Raw genomic sequence first — 19,936 nt, 5'->3', positions numbered from 1 at the left:
ACTGACTGAGGGGCACACAACTCTCTGTATATTTTCATAAATTAGATCTACAGACTTAACGTAAACCTGTCAAAACCCAGAGCAAGTCAAACTCTGCACCAAGCAAACGTTACCTTCAATCAAGATGCATGTCAATAATCAGCAGATCCAGAGATATGGATGATTAAGGTTACCGAGTTAGTTATTCAAATAATCAGGCACCAATCTAGTGAAAATCAGGCTGCTTCTAATCTAGGCAAAGGCTTCTCAATGCAAAAGGCTTTAGGTGTATCGGTGACCTTTTTGCCCGCTATCCAGAATATGCGACTGACAAGTTTGCAAACATTTGTGAAACCTGCTGTGTATGATGAGGGCCCTTATGCCGCGTACACACAATCGGTCCATCCGATGAAAACGGTCTGATGGATTTTTCCATCGGTTAACCGATGAAGCTGACTGATGGTCAGTCGTGCCTACACATCATCAGCTAAAAAAACGATCGTGTCAGAACGCGGTGACGTAAAACACAACGACGTGCTGAAAAAAAATAAGTTTAATGCTTCCAAGCATGCGTCGACTTGATTTTGAGCATGCGTGGATTTTTAACCGATGGACGTGCCCACAGACGATCGTTTTTCTCTATCGGTTAGGTATCCATTTTAACCGATGGATAAATAACCGATGGGGCCTACACACGATCGGTTTGGTCTGATGAAAACGGTCCATCAGACCGTTCTCATCTGTTTGACCGATCGTGTGTATGCGGCATTAGGCCTGCTAAGGTCAGAATACCCTACTTGTAACCTTCCATTTCAACTTATTATTGCAGCCAAACATAACCCTAATTGAACACACAAACTTCATCTTAACTTCATTGAACCTACTAAAATGTTAAACTAATTTCAACTGTGCCAAATCCTCTCCCATATCTCCAAGTGCACCTTAAAGTATACTAGACAACCTGACAGATTTGTATTATTGTCTGTGTATTTATTGTGCAGAGTTGCCCCTCCATATGTACTGGTAACCACTCAACGATAAAAATGCCCATTAAAAATGTAGAACCTGCTCTATTTTTTATCGTAATTTTTCACGTTGTGAAAAACGGTCGTGTGTACGCTTTAACGAGGGGGAAAAACGTGCATGCTCAGAAGCAAATTATGAGATGGGAGAGTTTGTTCTGGTAAAACTAGTGTTTGGAGATAGCGCTTTCGTCACGCTGTAACAGACTGAAAACCACAAAGACTGAAAAGCGCAAATCGCCTCTCACCAAACTTTTACTAACACGCGGTAACATGAAATCAGCAAAAGCAGCCCAAAGGGGGACGCCATTCTGATGGAACTTCCCCTTTATAGTGCTGTCATACATGTTGTCGTACGTGTTGTACGTCACCGCGCTTTGCTCGAGCATTTTTTTTCACAAACGTGTGTATGCAAGGCAGGCTTGAGAGGAATCACGTCGAGAAAAACTTTGTTTTTTTTTCCCCATGACATGAATAACGGTTGTGTGTACGTGGCATTAGAGTTGTCATCAGAGAAAGAAGGAGAGAAAATCCACCAGTTTGGACACCTGTTCCTGTGACTGTGTTTAAGATGGGAATTCCACTCGATTAGGAGAGGTTTTCTCCGAATATACGTTCCATCCCAAAGACAATAAGTGAAGGAGAGTCTCCTCAGTGGGACACAGGGAGCCAAAAAAAAAAAAACAACTTGGCAGGAGATTTAACTTCTCAAAACTTAAAAAAGTGGCATTTTCATCGACTTTATCTCTGGAGGACCCAAATTCTTTATACAAACTGTAGACCAAGCTTTTGTGCTGCTCCCTCCCACTCCCGATGCCTTCTTTTTGACTAGTGAATCTTCACCTTACATTTAGGAAACCGAGTTCTGATCAAATTTTGGATAACACATTCTAGAATTAGATTTTCCCATGGTTCTTGACACATGTATACTTAAAAAAAAAAAAAAAAAAGTCTATACATCGCTTCCATTTGTGGAAGTATTGTATTAGCAAGCAACCCTTTTATCATTTATTACTAGAGGTTATGTTTGTTTTTGTGTTTTCTTAGACAAAGGGAAAAAATGAACGGAATTCTGTAATGGGTATGTTGGTTTGGTCAGAGACGTTTCTGCCAGCATTACCCCTCACCTGATTCTCTTCCTGCCCCTCCATGCTGTACTGCGCACTGGCAGCTTGGACCTCAGAGACTTTATCTCCCAGGAGGAAGCCCAGTCGGGTCATGAGGGTGTTGGCAGCCTCATCAACAGATGGAGGAGGGCCCAATACAGACTCCTCTTCACCTAGTGAAACAAAAACATGGACAAAATCATTAGCACTCCTTAGTTACCCTTGGAAATTGCTAGCACAATCCTTCAGACAACAGTTCTTTCTTGGAAAGATCATACCATAACCATGCATGCTTGGCTTTTTTGATGTTTATGGTGACACCAGAGGGAGGGGGGACAGCAGCAAGGTATCCTCACTGTCATGTAATCTTGAGAAAACCCTTTACCATTATTAAAGCAAAAGCTCTAAAGCAAAAAGTTTAAATTATGAAAGTTTGTAGGGTAACAGTAAGCGTAATAATGAAAATCAGACGGGCATGCACAGCCACACCCAACAGCTCAGAGGTAAGTGATAAGTATTGCACAATATGCATGAATTTGTGGCGTTCCCCATGGTAATCCATTTTTCTCAGACAATTAAACTCCCATGAAGGACAAAACAACAGGTGCAGTTGAATACAGATCTCCTTACCCCTTGAGCCAGCCATAGATGGTTCGAATCTCAGCCGGTTCAGCAGGGATTGGCTGAGATTCGAGCTATGTATGGGTAGGCTGATCGATCAACTTGGGTTCAACCAGCATGGCAGATTTTTCATGCGATTATTGCCAGAGGGCATAACCGCTAGCAGTAATCACTGTGTGTTCTCCCAGCCAAGATGGCTCCCCGCAACCCCCCCCCCCCATTTTCGGTAGAACACAATAGCTAGAGATTCTGCCATGGAATGAAAATTGCCCCATCTATGGCCGGCTTTATTCTCTCACCAGTCTATTTAGCAAAATCCTGTATAAAGCTATAAGTCACCAAAATTGTAGCTTACACAGATGTATGGACCTCACATGTGGCTGTGCTGGCTGGACTACATCTGGAAGTTAATGAAGAAGATATATCTAGAAGTACTGGCCATTTCTTCCAGCATCTGGCACTGAACCCAGTGGCAGGGGTGTGAAGGAAAGAAAAGTGTAAGCTATTGGCCAAGGGCAAAGTTCATGGGAAGCTACTACGGTAAAACCTTGGTTTGAGAGTAACTCGGTTTGAGAGCGTTTTGCAAGACCAGCAACATTTTTAAATAAATTTTGACTTGATAATGATATACAAGCGATGTCTTGATATAAGAGTAGCATCATGTCACAACCGAGTATAAAGGAGAAGAGAGGCACCTCTAAGAGTCGGTTCACACTGCAGCGGCATGACTTCGGGGGCGACTCTGCAAGTCGTCCTGAGGACGACTTCAGAGGCGATTTGCAAAACGACTTCTGTATAGAAGTCAATGCAGGTCGCCCCAAGCCGCCCCCGAAGTCGTACAGGAACCTTTTTCTTAGTCGGAGCGACTTGCGTCGCTCCTATTAGAATGGTTCCATTGCATTCAATGGGACGCGACTCGTCAGGCAGCTAAGCCGCCTGTCGTGTCGCCCCAGTGTGAACCGGGTCTTAGTGTAACAATATGGTTACATTTAATGAAGGTATAACATTTAGTAACATATTGCTACACTTGGAGGCTCCTCTCTTTCTTTTATACTCTGTAGCTCCTGCTGGATTTTGCTTCCAATACCCTTGTGGAAGCTGCCGTTTGGTGATGGACATTATATGGTTACACAACCTATAACATTGCTTTAATCCAGGGATCCTCAAACTACGGCCCTCCAGCTGTTGCAGAACTACAAATCCCATGAGGCATTGCAAAACTCTGACATTCACAGACATGACTAGGCATGATGGGAATTGTAGTTCCTGAACACCTGGAGGGCCGTAGTTTGAAGACCCCTGCTTTAATCTTTTAATATGGACTATAAACTTAAAAACCTATGAATAAATGGTGGCGGAACGAATCATCTGAGTTTCCATTATTTCTTGTGGGGAAATTCGCTTTGCTATACAAGTGCTTTGGATTATAAGCATGTTTCCAGAACGAATTATGCTCGCAATCCAAGGTTTTACTGTATTAGGCTTCTGGTAAGGGTAAGGACTGCTGTACGTACATTTAGCAGACAATAACACGGAGGCTAAGCCATATGTAAAATGGAAGAGAAGAATGGAAAATAAATAGTAACAAAGGATTCAGGCTCATGTGATAAGTGGATACGAAGGAAAACCAATTTTCAAAGTCTTATGAAACAATGGGTCTAAAATATGATATCAACACGCTGGAAATAAATACGGTACATTGTCAGCTGCTGAATTTTTATCCCTCCGTTTATTATCAACAAAGGGCAAGTCCTCAGCCCATACAATGCATAATGTCTCATTTTGTATTTATAAAATGTATTTTCAAATATTTCATGCTGTTGGGCCTTTAAAAGGCTCTCCAAAGCTTATGTCAGCAGTGGCTACATGGCAGATGGGACAGGTTGACTATTAAAATGCTGATGATCTCATGAGAAACTCCATTTCAGGGACTAGGAACAGATCAATAGACAGGACAGTGCTTTACACATATAAAACAGTCAGTGGACTGCAGTGGCTGTGGGACTGCACAGCAGATGCACCCGGTCTGGCACTTGTGCGGAGCTGGATGTCACGCTATGCTAGATGACTCAATTCTGCAGCAGTTGCAGGTTGAGTGTGTGAAGGATCCAAATGTAACACCTGAAGGTCTGGAACGGCCATCATAGTCTTTTTTCCCTTTGTGAAATAGATGTATATGCTCACAAGCCCATTGCTTGACTCCCCTATAAGTGTCACAAAGCTGGCTCGCATGGCTTCAGAACCTTCGCCAGAGTTCCCTTCAATCCACATAGGCACGGCAAGAGCAGAACGGCTGAGAAAACAGTCAGAGCTTTTATTTCTTTTGATGATGGTAAAGGTTTTTCTGCATATCATTATCCACCTGTTTTAAAGAAATCCACTGCTGGGTGTTGTCAGTCTAGCATTAGCTACCGCATGCAGGCCATCACCCAGAATGCTTTTGGGCCCACCGCTGGTTGGTTGCCATAGAAACTCTGCATATTTTATGCTGATTCACTTTGCAAGCTGTCAGTGAGAAGCCTGCCGAGAAAAAGGGGGGGGGGGAACGCAAGTGAATGAGAAGGAAGGGGTTGGTTACGTGTCCGTTCCAATAATACTTCCCATCATCAAGGTGGGAGTAGGAGAGGTGACTACCGGCAAATCATTTAATAAGGAAACAAAAGGATTGCATATTCAAGCCACAGAAAATCACCTTTTTAACCATTTTCCCCCATCTAGGGGACTCATACAGTTTATATTTAGTTTGAATGAATCAAAGGTATTTACGAAGAAGCTGCAAAATGCACAGTTAGCTTGTGTCAAGCATCCATGTAGATGGTCATCTGCAAACCCTGACCAGGAGCCCGTGAGCAGGGTTACGCTGCCCATTAAGGGATCGAAATTCGACCAGTTCACCAGGGACTGGGCAAATTTTGATCCATCTATGACCATTTCCACCTGACAGAAGTCTACCTAGGGGTCGGAGAAGTCCCACTATCAGAATACAATGGCACAGCAGGTGTCAGGGTCCCAGCTCTGCTGGCCTCCTTGCGGCACAGGCGCGCACCTTTTCGGGACCAATCAGAGGCATGACCGCCCTATTTAAACCAGCCCCTGTCTGTAGACAGGTTGCTGGTTTATCGTCAGCTCGTATGTTGTTCCTGTTGCTGTTCCTTTGTGCCTTTGACCCGGAATTCCTCCCGACTCGGCTCTCTCCCGGAACTTGACCTTGGCTTGCCTCTGACTTCGCTGCTTTCTCCTGACCTCGACCTTTGGCCTGTGACCCGGATCTGCAGCTGCCTCCTGCCCCTGAACCTTGGCCTGCACCCCGGACTTGTCTCTGCCTGTTCCCTGAACTTGAACTGTACCCGCATTCCGGACCTGTCTCCATCTGTCTCCTGTCTCGCCCTGCAGGATCTGCTGCTGCTTACTACAGTCGCCATCAAGTTCTGCTATCCCGCTGGCACCGGTACCTCCTTGTGCCTCTGCCACCTGTCTCAACTTCAGGGGGCAGGCGCGCTGGGTCGTAAAGGTGAGCCGCCCTCAGCATTTCGGTCTCGGTGAGTACTTGAGTCCTGATAGCAGGGAAGGTTCCTCCATCTAACTCTATTGTGTGAATGATGGAATAAGGTCATTCTTTTTAAATCAGTCTTCTGACTGATCAAAATAATAATTAAAAGGCATCTATGGCCAGCCTTAGAACAGTCCAACCTGCCGTCTGTACCAAAAACCTATAATTCTTGCCACACTTATTAAATAGAATTAAAAAATTTGTAGATTAAACATTTGAGGAGCTTGCACTACCAGCATCATCTCAGAGAATTGCTAGCCTCAAAATAACACAACCTGTCAGATGATCGATCTCTTCCATTAGACAGCTAGTCGGGGGGGTTTGCCCAGGTCTGAAGATGCAGACATTTTGTATGGTTGTGATCATTTGCACACAAAGTCATCAATTCTCTTGCACACAAAGCCCATTTCACACTTGTACGACTTCAAAGTCGTGCGACTTTGCCACAATTTCGCGCGATTTTGGATCAGTACTACTTTGGCATTAACCAATGAAAACATACATGGTGTGAGGTAATTGCTTTTCCTGGCATAGTTGTTTCCAGTTCCTGTTTGCTTCCTGGTTGGTGTGGTGTGTTGTGACAGAAAATGTTTGCTACTCAATATATTGCCACAGCTGTTGTCATTGCTGCTGCAGCAGTAGCAGTGCACGAGGAAGAAGAGGAGGAGAAGCGGAGGACAAGGACATCTCTTTATTTGGGCTGTTTGGAGCACATTGTTCCTGAGGGAATAACCAGGAAGTGAATGTGTGCTAGAAAAACGTGCTTGGGAAGGGCTACTATGTTGAAAGGATTGGGTGGGACAAGGGTCAAAAAGCTGCTTGTGCTTTCAAAGTTGTATTGAAATCGTGTCTATGTTATTCAGGTACGATTTGTATGCTACTTGAGGGTTTAACATTGAGGTCTATGGACATTAACTCACATGGAAGTTGGACCAAAGTAGTGCAGGGACTACTTTGAAGTTGGTACCACTTAAAGTCGTGCCAATATGAGTGGAAGTCATTGAAAATCATGGAGAATGACTTGTCATGCGATTTTGCAGTCCAAAATCGTGGGACAAGTCGTATAAGTGTGAAAGGGGACTTAACCTATATTCACTTTTCAGACTATAAATGTCACCGGACATGTACAGCAGGCACATAGAGATGTTCCGTGAATGGTCACATACCTGGTAGAATGCTCTGGGAGGAACATGACCAGGGTGCTTTCATATGCAAATTTCAACAAGGTCAGTATTTGTTAGGTCACCTGTCATAGTTATGGGCTAGCAACAAGGTACAGCAGGTGTAGGGGCTGGCCCAAGCGCTTCATCGTCTGGAGCTGGTAGAGATTGCAGTGTAAATTTGCTGTCCCCTCAAAATAACTCACACAGCCCTTAATGTCTAAACCATTGGCAACAAAAGTGAGTAAGTGAAAATTTCCAAATTTGGCTCAATTAGACATTTTTCCACCCCCGGTGACATGTAACTCGTTAGTGTTACAAGGTCTAAGGTGTGAATGGGGAGCAGGTGTGTTAAATTTGGTGTCATCACTCTCACACTAGTCATTGGAAGTTCAACATGGCACCTCATGGCAAAGAACTCTGAGGATCTTAAAAAAAAAAAAAAGAATTGTTCCTCTACATTAAGATGGCCTAGGCCATAAGAAGATAGCCAAGACCCTGAAAATGAGCTGCAGCACGGTGGCCAAGACCATACAGCGGTTTAACAGGACAAGTTCCACTCAGAACAGGCCGCTCCATGGTCGACCAAATAAGTTGAGTGCACGTGCTCAGCGTCATATACAGAGGTTGTCTTTGGGAAATAGACGCATGAGTGCTGCCAGCATTGTTGCAGAGGTTGAAGGGGTGGGGGGGGGGTCAGCCTGTCAGTGCTTAGACCACACACCACACACTGTGAAGACAAGTAGACTAAGGACATGAATTGCTGGAACCATGTCCTATGGTCTAATGAGACCAAGATAAACTTATTCGGTTCAGATGGTGTCAAGCGTGTGTGGCGGCAACCAGGTGAGGAGTACAAAGACAAGTGTGTCTTGCCTACAGTCAAGCATGATGGTGGGAGTGTCATGGTCTGGGGCTGCGTGAGTGCTGCCGGCACTGGGGAGCTACAGATCATTGAGGGAACCATGAATGCCAACATGTACTGTGACATACTGAAGCAGAGCATGAGCCTCTCACTTCAGAGGCTGGTCTGCAGGGCAGTATTCCAACATGATGACAACCCCAAACACACCTCCAAGACTACCACTGCCTTGCTAAAGAAGCTGAGGATGAAGGTGATGGAATGGCCACGCATGTCTCCAAACTTAAACCCTATTGAGCATCTGTGGGGCATCCTCAAAACAGAAGGTGGAGGAGTACAAGGTCTTTAATAATATCCACCAGCTCTGTGATGTCGTCATGGAGGAGTGGAAGAAGACTCCAGTGGAAACCTGTGAAGCTCTGGTGAACTCCATGCCCAAGAGGGTTAAGGCAGTGCTGGAAAATAATGGTGGCCACACAAAATATTGACACTTTGGGGCCAATTTGGACATTTTTAACTTAGAGGTGTATTCACTTTTGTTGCCAGCGGCTTAGACATTAATGGCTGTGCGTTGAGCTATTTTGAGGGGACAACAAATGTTACTGTTATACAAGCTGTACACTCACTACATTACATTGTAGCAAAGTGTAATTTCTTCAGCGTTGTCACATGAAAAGGTATAACAAAATATTTACAAAAATGTGAGGGGTGTACTCACTTTTGTAAGCTACTGTGTGTGTGTGTGTGTATATATATATATATATATATATATATATATATATATATATATATATATATATATATATATATATATATATATATTAGGGCTGTGCAAATTAACTTTTAATTAATCGATTAATCTTAAATTTTTTTGATCGATTAAAATTCTTTTGATTGGTACTCACCTCTCCGCCGGCTTCTGGGCCTTCCGGGAGTTCCTTTGGAGATCCGGTAACGTCACAGACACAGGTGGGGCTTGCCGTGTCCATCTGGTACCGTTTGGTATTACTCGCACCATTTTTACAGTTTATGTAGCTACATCGATTTTAGCTCCAGTGCTATATTAATTTGGTTACCTACTTGAAGACTATAAAAGTTTTAATGCTATTCCCATCGAGCGCTGCCTTTGTGTGTGTTTTTGTATCCTGCTATCCATTTTTTCAGTGGTTGGTAGCTGCATTGGGAATCGGCCTGCAAGGAGATCAGCTAAAAGTAGTTGGATCTGTATGTGCGTTATAATTAATCGAAATTAGTAGATTAATCGATTAAAAAAAAAAAACGATTAATCGAACAGAAAAATTTTGATCAGTAACAGCCCTAATATATATACATATATATATATATACACACACACACACACACACACACACACACACACACACACATATATATATATATATATATATATATATATATATATATATACACACACACACACATATATACACACACACACACACACACACACAGTAGCTTACAAAAGTGAGTACACCCCTCACATTATTTATATATATATATATATATATATATATATATATATATATATATATTTAGCTAAACCCATACTTCTCTTCTAAATGACACTATACAAGTACAGAATGCACCTTTTAGTACCTCCATATATGTGACCAGACATGAAGGTATTTAGCTTCCAGCCATAAATGTTGGTGCCATTTGAACAAATGTAACATCCTTATAATGACCTGGGACTTTCCAGCCAGAAAGATTTATAATCAATTTCCTTTTTAATTGATCAACTACAAACTGCTTTACTGGGCTTGGGCAATCGGTCACTTTTACTTTTCACTGACAGAAGGAAAAAAAGAGGCTACATTTCCAGAAAACATGTCACTGGTTTCCAGCACGTATACGAAGAACAGATAAAGAAGGCAGCATAGTGAAATTATTTCTAGTAATGCCCAATGAATACCAATAATGCACCATCTGGTTTACATTAGGGGCTCTAGTGCAACCGCTGACAGTTGTCACTTCCTGGACCATCACATTTGACCCTGAAAACCATGCGCTACTACCAAAGCTGTCCACTTACCCAGCAGGTAGGCATCAGCGTCCAGTTTCTGAGATGAGCTCAGGGTTGGGGATCCAAGTTCAGACTCTGGAATTCTGGGGCTCTCCACAAACTTTGCTTTCCTCAGTGGGGCTAAGAGGTGCAGTTTAGAGGTGAAAGGGACAGGAGGAGACAATAATAAAAGTAGGAGGAGAAAGTGATGAAGAAGACAAATAGGTAAAGGGGGAATAAGATAAGGTAAGGGAAAAAAAAAAAAGGAAAGAAAGAAAAGAGAAAAAAAGGCTGTGAGCACACTGAGCAGATGGAAACCGTTAACAGCATGCAAACACACTGTCCAACATAGATCATGTTACCCCTAATTTTTCCCCTCTCCTCTTTTGTGTACTGGAAAAACTGCCATGTGTCAGCTCTGCATTCTTTTCTGGGGCTATGTGCAGAATGCAGCCCCCCCTCCCCCCCAACAATGACACTGGTGAAGTATCGGCGAGGATTAATTGTATACAAGCATCAAGAGAAACTGCTAATTGGGACTTTTTAAATAAAATAAAGGCACATGACTAATATGTCACTTTATGCCCCTAGAGAGAGAGCAAGATCTGAACATTAGAACTTGATCATAGCAAATTAGCAGTTTGGAGACATTTGAAGGTCTATTACTGTGCCTACATAACGGTAAGTACAAGTGATGAAAAATGTACCAACATTGAATGCAGCAAAATCCTGAAACAATGAAACCAATCAATTTTCTAGTGCAGGTAAGAGAATTAAAAAGCAAATATCTCATTGGTTGTATTGGCCAATATTGCCACTTTCCTTAAAGAGGAAGTAAACCCTCTTGAAAAAAAAAACAGAAAAAAAAACCCTGCAAGAAAAAGGCACAATGAGCTAGTATGCATGGCATCTAAATAGGCAGGCATCCAGGGTAAAGCTGTCCACATAGACCAGGGATCCTCAAACTGCAGCCCTCCAGCTGTTGCGGAACTACAAATCCCATGAGGCATTGCAAAACTCTGACATTCACAGACATGACTAGGCATGATGGGAGTTGTAGTTCCTGAACACCTGGAGGGCCGTAGTTTGAAGACCCATGACATAGACCATCCTCCACACCGCCATCAACATCGTCCCTTCCACGCTGCGCTCCAAGCCTCACTTTTATATCGCTCTACTGCAGGGTAGTCTTCCCGGTCACGACTGCAAACTGACAGCAGTGAGAGCCGGCGCTGCCAATGACGGTCTATGTGGACAGCTTTACCCCTGAATGCCTGTGCCATATGTCTCTTTTAATCATCAACCATGTGAGTTGCTAAAATGTTGTACCTTCATTAAATGTAACCATATAGCTACACTTGGAGGCGCCTCTCTTTAAGGCCTCATTCACACGAGGCGGACTCCGTTGCCAGCTCAGCGGGAGATCAGTCCGCAGATCTCCACTGAGCCGACGGATGACAAGCTCCTCTCTGCTCACTGAGCGGGCAGGGGCTTGTCAGGCACCGCTGTCTCCTATGGAGCGATCTGATGAAAACGGACAGCATGTCCGTTTTCATCAGATCTTACCCGATCAGATATGGACGGATGGGGACGTGCCCCCTATACGTCTGTTTTTAGCGGATCGGATAGGGTCGGATGTCAGCGGACATGTCTCCGCTGACATCCGACGCTCCATAGGGATGCATGGAGCGGCCGTTCAGGTCCGCCGTCAAAACTGACAGGCGGACCTGAATGATCCGTCCGTGTGAATGGGGCCTTATACTCAGTAGCTCCTGCTGGATTTTGCTTCTAATCCCCTTGTGGAGGCTTCCATTTGTGGATGAACATTTTATGGTTAAACAACTTATGATTAAATGGTTGTGGAACAAATCATTTGAGATTCCATTATTTCTTATGGGGAAATCCGCTTTGATATACAAGTGCTTTGGATTACAAGCATGTTTCTGGAACGAATTATGCTCACAATCCAAGGTTGTACTGTATATATATATATATATATATATATATATATATCTAGAGATATTATATATCAGGGATATGCAATTAGCGGATCTGTAGATGTTGCAAAACTACAAGCCCCATCATGCATCTGCCTATGGGTGACATGCTTGTGGCTGTCAGAGTCTTGCTATGCCTTGTGGGACTTTTAGTTCTGCAACAGCTGGAGGTTCGCTAATTGCATATCCCTGATTATATATATATAGTTAGGAACTATTTATATTCCAATAGATCACCCAAACATTCTAGGATTTATTGATAGTGTAAAGTCTGATACATTTTACAGCGCACCTATCTAGTCCAATCTATTAACTGGAGTCAAAGTTTATTTAAACAAAGGCTTACAGATTACTTAAAAAGAATACTATGGTGACCTCAGTGTAATATAAAGTAAGTATTCACACACATGTGTATATATTTTTTTTAACTATGATTAGTAGTGCCAACAAGTTGTCACTATGACCTGTGTACTGACAGTGTGTAGGCTGCCACACCAATTTATCAAAATCTTCAACACGGTGCAAACAATCTGCAAACTCTAAGATTGTAGGACTTGCAACATTCTTTCTGAAAACCTGGGAAGGATAAAGGTATTCCATCAATGAGTGTCATAAGATAAACTAGCTTTATGATATATTTAAACTGTATATATCATTTCCTTTGGAATTTTCCATCCCTTCATTAATCAAGAGAAAATAAATGCTGCACTTTATTTTATTTTGCTATGCATGTCTGCAGCCTGGGTATTATCCCATATGGCTGGTGTTAGAATGAGAAGTCGCTCACGGCAATTTATAACTATGAACAAGTTATTGAATAGCCAATGGCGAGGTGTCTAAAGTAGATGGCTTACTGGTGATAGTGCCCCTTAACAAGGGCGCGCCCTGAACATAACACTGGTGCTGATAGTAGTCCGTTCTCAAAGCTTTGCAGCTATAATAAAATAGAAATCTATCCCTGCGCTCTCTGATGGAGTTTTGTTTGGATGTGGAGTTTGTTTGGGAGCTGCTGCCAGGCTCTGGTGACAATGCAGCTTGGGAAGGAGAGGTGAGCAGCAGGCGGCAAGGAGCAATTTGATACATTCGGAAGTGTTGTGCTTTTTGTCATTTTTTTCTGATGCTTATAAAGTCCTGCTTTGTTAATTAAAACCGTATTACATGAACTTAAGGTGGTTATAAAGACTTAGGTGTTCAGATACAATGGAGTATCTTTATGCGGGGCGTAACGTATCTCAGATACGTTACGCCACTGTAAATTAGGGAGCAAGTTCCGTATTCAGAAAGAACTTGCGCCCTATGTTACGGCGGCGTAACGTATGTGGTCCGGCGTAAGCCCGCCTAATTCAAATGTGGATGATGTGGGCTTGTTTTACCTAAATGTAGTGTGACCCCACGTATTTGACTTTTTTTGACGCATGCGCCGTTCGTGAAAGAATCCCAGTGCGCATGCTCGAAATTACGCCGCAAATCGTCATTGCTTTCGACGTGGACGTAAATTACGTCCAGCCCTATTCGCAAACGACCTATGCAAACAACGTAATTTTTTTATAAAGTTTGACGTGGGAACGACGTCCATACTTAACATAGGATACGCCTGGAAGCTGCGGTGGCTCAGCGCGATTGGCACTGCACTGACAAGCCATTCACCTCTGCAGCTAGGGGTTCGGATCCCGGTCTCAGCTACATGTGAATTGAGTTTGGTGGTCTCAGCCCGGCTCCCGGTGGGTGTGCTATGCGAGGTAAGCCTGCGCTTAGTACGCCCACCCTCCTCCCACAAAAACCACCACACTTACACGCACTCGAAATTGGGTTAACATGCACGCACTTTGACCACGCGGTCTCTAAAAAGAGAGGCGAAGGACTAACAGGGCTGGTTGAGCGGGCAAATCCTCTCACTCCCTTATAGGGAGTCCCTCAAAGCAGAACAGGTAGGGCGGCTGTGTGGGAGGACCCCCTCACACACCCACCATTGCCACCCGGGGCATGGAGAAAAGTGCCACCCTGGGGGAGGCCTGCCTACTCCCAACTCATGCAGTCTGGCTTCTCTCTCGAGTACACGAACAAAATACACTTTAAAAACAAACAAACATAGGATACGCCTCATATACCAGGGGTAACTATACACCGGAAAAAGCCTAACGTGTGCTCAAGAGAATTGTACTGGCAAACATAAATCTTTGGCTGTTTAGACACTGGCACAGGCTTTGCTGCCCCCTATGGGCTGGGGAGACATAGATGAAATACTAGAAAACAAGGAACAGAGGGCACACCAGCCTAGCACATTACTTGAAGCCAATCTCTGATGAAGAGGGGACCCCCCTCAAAACACGTCAGCATTCATACATCTGGGATTGGTCTAGGTGACCAGGTCGCTCTGAGTGCTATGAGCTGTGCCTTGCCTTATTGCTGCTGTTTTAAGCGAGTATACATCTATATTATTTAACACAATAAAGTTCATCACAAAGACTATGCGCTAGGCTGGTGCGCCCTCTGTTCCTTGTTTACCAGATAGCAGCAGGTGCCAATGGCTGTCAATGAAATTCCTTGATAAGGGAGCGTGGCAGGACTGAGCCGCACTGTCTGTGTTTATAGTGCAGTTTGGGATCAAGCCCGCAGGTGTGCCACCATAGGGAGCAGCTTCCTACGGTGGCACAAAGAAGAGGATGAGTCAGGAGCATGGCAGGGGATCCGAGAAGGGGAGCACAGAGCGGGTAAGTATAGCATAGTTATAGAAAAAAAAAAAAGGTTTACAATCTCATTATATTAAATCTGGTGTCTCTTTAAAGATAATTATCTGCATCTTGTCTAGAACATATCTACCCACGTATAATAGTTACAATACATCTTGTAAAGTCCAACAGCCTGACCTGTGTGGTAATGTGGGCCGAGTAATTTCTGCCGAAGGTAATAGTTTCATATATTGAACAAAAAAGGTGTTTTCATTTTCATGATCTGCAAAGTGAATTAATTAGAATTGAGTGTTCCCAGCAGGGATGAAGTAGTTCTTAGGTTATCTGAATTTAAAAGGGGGAGGGTATTATTTCCACCATTAGTAGATGTTTCAATATTTAAAGGACAAGTACAGCCAAAGCTTGTTTGGCTGTACTTCTCCTATGGATCACAAGAGTGCAGGTCATTCTGCACTCCTGTAACCCGTTTTCAGCAGACAGCCGATGGCCGCTGCCGGCTGATGTCACAGAGCTGGTCACAGCTCAGGCAAGATGGTGACAATGAAGTCGGGGTCTGCCCACACGCCTGGGCGAGCTGCTGAGAGCCTGAGACGGCCGCTCCTGCCCCCTCCACAGCTAAGCGCTCCAGTGAGCGTGACGGGGGAAGAGCAGAGAGCTGTGAGCTCTTCTTAGGGAGCTGTGAGAACCGAGTGATCAGCGGTGTTTGAATGCTCGGTTCCCAGTGTTAAAGGCAGCGGGGGACCGATGCTGCCTCCAACTAGGTAAGTATGATTCTTAAAAAAACAAACCTCAATTAACTTTCTACATATTTTTTTAAGGTGGTATATACATACTGATGTACAAATGGGATACATACTGATGTGTTACTTAAAGCAGAACTACTGTTTTTTTTTTTTTCTTTCTAGATATATACAGAGAATACACTAGCCTTACGTAAATCTTATCCATGGTAATGTTCAAAGTTTTGGAATCCTCAGTTTCTTCCATAATTTGTACATGGAGACACATTGCTCGTGACGTATGCAGGCTGTGCTTTCCGCTTCGTTGTGCTGTTATTATGTCATAGTAATCTTAACTCACTACTCTTTTACCAGACAAGATTTTGAACAGACTTTTTGTAACTTTTATTATTGTATTTTTATTGTAATATTGTATATTTATAAGCTGATGGAAGAGGAGTAGTCTTTAAGTATATATGGGTTGACGAAGAGGCGCTGCCTGGAAAACGCTTAGCCAGTAGATTAGAGGCTGGTCTTCGAATGAAGCTGTAATGGACAGATAAGTGCATTACATTGGTCAATGAGATGTTCCTTAAAGCCTAACTCCAATTGTGTTGAGAAAAAAAACATTCCCCTCTGGGTGATCTATGTACATTGCAAGGATTATAACAACCTTTGTTGCAGATTTCTACCTTTTGTTATTCTGAAGAAATCCCTGTGTTTGTCTGTGACCCTGTACTAAGTGGGTCTAATGGGAGTGGTTTCATAATCAACTGTCAGGTGTGCAGCTGCAGGACACTAATGAGGAAATCTGCTGGGCCTGCATCCCTTTAGAGGAGCTCCTATTGAAAGTATCTCTCCAAAAATATAATTTTTGTTCCTGGGGATGCCTGAAATCTGACTTGTATTCTAGGCAGACTTCTGGGAAAATTGGTGAGCCAATCACACAAGCAGGAAATTAGATTTCTAAGGAGTGGTCAGTACACACTGTATACAGAACAGCTCCAGGTAGCCATATTGCATTTATACAACTTTACAGCGGCTGCAGATTGAAAAGGAAAGGTCATTTTTAATAACATTCATTTACAATATGATTAGTGTCGCAATTATATGTCCTATAGTATTTTTTCTTTATTTGCAATTTTTTCCCCCACAAAAGTGGAGTTATCCATTAGTGTCAGTTCACACTATCGCGACTTTGGATCCGACTTGTGTCGCCGCAAGTCGCGTGGCATGAGAAATTACATTAAAGTGAATGAGAGCCGTTATGCACACTAGTGAAGTCGCTCCGACTTCAGAAAAGGTTCCTGTAGTACTTCAAGGCGACTTGTACCCATAGATTTCAATGGAAGTCGCCTCCAAAGTCAGATCAGTGTCTTAACTGAAGTAACTTTACAGGAAGAGAAATTTGTTTTCTCAGGCAAACCCCCTCCCTCCCACAGAGCCGATTATTGTTTGATTGGCCACTGGCAAAGTTGCCGGTCCTGGAGGCGACTTGAAGTTGCCTTAAGTTGACTTTCATGTCGCTGTAGTGTGAACCGGCACTAAAACAATGCATGTATGAAGTGTTTCTTTATATCATTTTTGTAGGTACAATGGGCCAGATTCACAAAAGAGATACAACGGCGTATCTCCTGATACGCCATCGTATCTCTGTGATCCGCCCGTCCTAACTATGCGGCTGATTCATAGAATCAGTTACGCATAGATAGCCCTAAGATCCGACAGGTGTAATTGACTTACACCGTCGGATCTTAGGATGCAATTCTAGGCCGGCCGCTAGGTGGCGATTCCATTGCGGTCGGCGTAGAATATGCAAATGACTAGTTACGGCGATCCACGAAGATACGCGCGTTCGTCGCAATCTCTTACGTCGTCGCTAGTCGGTTTTTCCCGTCGCAAAGTTAGGCCTGCTTTATCATGGCTTGTCTTTAGAACAGCCATGTTAAAGTATGGCCGTCGTTCCCGCGTCGAATTTCGATTTTTTTTTTTTTTGCGTAAGACGTCCGGGAATACGAAACGACGTAACGCACGTCACCGTTCTAAAAACCCATCGGGGCGCCGTAATTTCGTGCAAAGCACGTTGGGAAATTTACTAACGGAGCATGCGCAGAACGTTCGGCGAGGGGACGCGCCTAATTTAAATGGTGCCCGCCCCATTTGAATTAGGCGGGCTTGCGCCGAGCGGATTTACGTTACACCGCCGCAAGTTTACAGGTAAGAGCTTTGTGAATCAGGCACTTACGCTGTAAACCTGCGGCGGTGTAACGTAAATAGGATAAGTTACGCCGCTGCGGCGCAACGTAATTCTACCTGAATCTGGCCCAATATGTTTATTTTAACAAATTAAAGATTTTTTTTGAGGATCTTGCACTATGCCAGTGCACTCTCGCTTTCATTTACAGACTTTTTGTCATCTCTGATGACATGCGCCGCCTGATCATGTGATCTTCACAGCTTTAGTTCACAAGGGAGAAATGATGATTGTTATTTATGGCAAGTAAGAAGCAGGAGGCACATCTTAAAGATGAACTTCACTCGCTCAGTTAACATTGGCTATTTGTAATTCTAATGATGTTAGCATTAGTAAATAGATAGGAAAATATATCATAGTTACTGGTTTTAAACTTTTTGTTTTATTTCTTCAGTTACCTCCATGCCTAGGCAAACAATGTCATACATCCCAGGAGTCTTCAGGAGGGGAGGATGGGCTCTCTCAGATAAACAGACGCTCTTGCCTGCATGCCTGAACTAAGGGCAGATGGATTCCAGAAAGTAAATGTTCCATCCATCATCCACCTTACTCAAGATGGCCACATCGAAAAATGCCTGGGGGGGGGGGGGGGGCTTTCAAAGTGATTTCTTAGTAATAAAACACAGAGACATGGAGGGATTGGGGAGTTTGCATTGAATATTAAAAAATGAATTAAATAGGGGTTTTGGTTTGTGCAACTTTGGATCCGCTGAGATGAAATGTGAACTTTAATAAAATGTAAAATTGAATGATAGATCCACTAGTACGGGGATATGCAATTAGAGGACCTCCAGCTGTTGCAGAACTACAATTCCCATGAGGCATAGCAAGACTCTGGCAGCCACAAGCATGTCACCCAGAGGCAGAGGCATGATGGGACTTGTAGTTTTGCAACAGCTGGAGGTCCGCTAATTGCATATCCCTGCGGACTAGTACAATATCATATTAAGGGCCAGTTCACATGACATGCCGTTCAGTGCATTTTTTTCTGCATTAAAAACGCATAGAAAGAAGGTTATATGGCAGGAATATGCAGTTAGTGGACCTCCAGCTGTTGCAAAACTACAAGTCCCATCATGCCTCTGCCTCTGGGTGTCATGCTTGTGGCTGTCAGAGTCCTCCTATGCCTCATGGGACTTGTAGTTCTGCAACAGCTGGAGGTCCGCTAATTGCATATCCCTGTTATATGGTTTTCAACGGCATAGTTCACACCGGTGCTTGCAGTTCCAAGAAAAAAAGTAGAACATTATGCATTTTTCCTGCACTGGACTGTACTGAAACACTCTAAAAAAGCAACAAAAACGCACTGGAATGCAACAAAAACGCACCGCAACACACATGTTCTTATTTAAAGTTAAGAAAAAAAGAGGGAGACAAATGCACTGGACTGCATCAAAAAAGCATCTGGAACGCATCCACACTGCGTCTCTATGGTGTGAACGGGCCCTTTGAGACAAATCACACTTGCACTGTGGCATTGTAATAAATGATTGTACGTTTTGTAAGCTGCCAGCTTCACTCAAGGAGGGGTGTACGCTCGTTTCCACAGATCTTTCTTTCATTAAACAAATTGTGACCACTGCGCCTAACTCCACCAATTTGACACGCTCTCAAAGCCAACATGGTCGGCATGCTTCTCTCTGTATTCCTTCCTCAGAATCACTACCCCTGACTGAGTCCTGACCCAATTCTACACACAACACGGTCTATAAAAAGCAGATCTTTGTCTACCTCTCCTTCCTGAGATAGTGCCGTTCGCTTTCATGGATTTCTTGAACAGGTAATTGACTAATCAAATCCGTTCTTTTCCTCAAATGAAGATTAAAGCTGAACTCCAGCCTCATTTTTAGCCTTGCACACTTGTACCGGCTCCTATCCTGCAGTGAAAATGTTTACTGCGATTTCACAGCACACTGTGAGCTTCTCACAATGTGCATTAGAAGCTGCAGGAAATCA

The 19,936-nt window shown here is 43.5% G+C and overlaps 1 protein-coding gene across 5 annotated transcripts in view; it reads right to left on the bottom strand.

Annotated features, from left to right (window-relative positions):
* Nucleotides 1-19,936, bottom strand: part of TANC2 (tetratricopeptide repeat, ankyrin repeat and coiled-coil containing 2) — a 419,029-nt gene that overhangs the window by 64,363 nt on the left and 334,730 nt on the right. For 4 of the 5 annotated variants that reach the window (XM_040330204.1, XM_040330205.1, XM_040330206.1 and 1 more), the window contains 2 exons: nucleotides 10,351-10,461; nucleotides 2,129-2,280 (listed from right to left, as the gene is read on the bottom strand). In XM_040330204.1, the coding sequence (XP_040186138.1) occupies nucleotides 2,129-2,280; nucleotides 10,351-10,461 (263 nt within the window). The remainder of the gene's footprint in view (nucleotides 1-2,128; nucleotides 2,281-10,350; nucleotides 10,462-19,936) is intronic. The other variant, XM_040330208.1, reaches the window with a different exon arrangement.

This window comes from Rana temporaria, chromosome 12 (genome assembly GCF_905171775.1).
Source record: "Rana temporaria chromosome 12, aRanTem1.1, whole genome shotgun sequence".
In the NCBI taxonomy this organism is placed as follows: Eukaryota; Metazoa; Chordata; class Amphibia; order Anura; family Ranidae; genus Rana; species Rana temporaria.
This window is presented reverse-complemented; position numbering and strand designations above follow the sequence as displayed.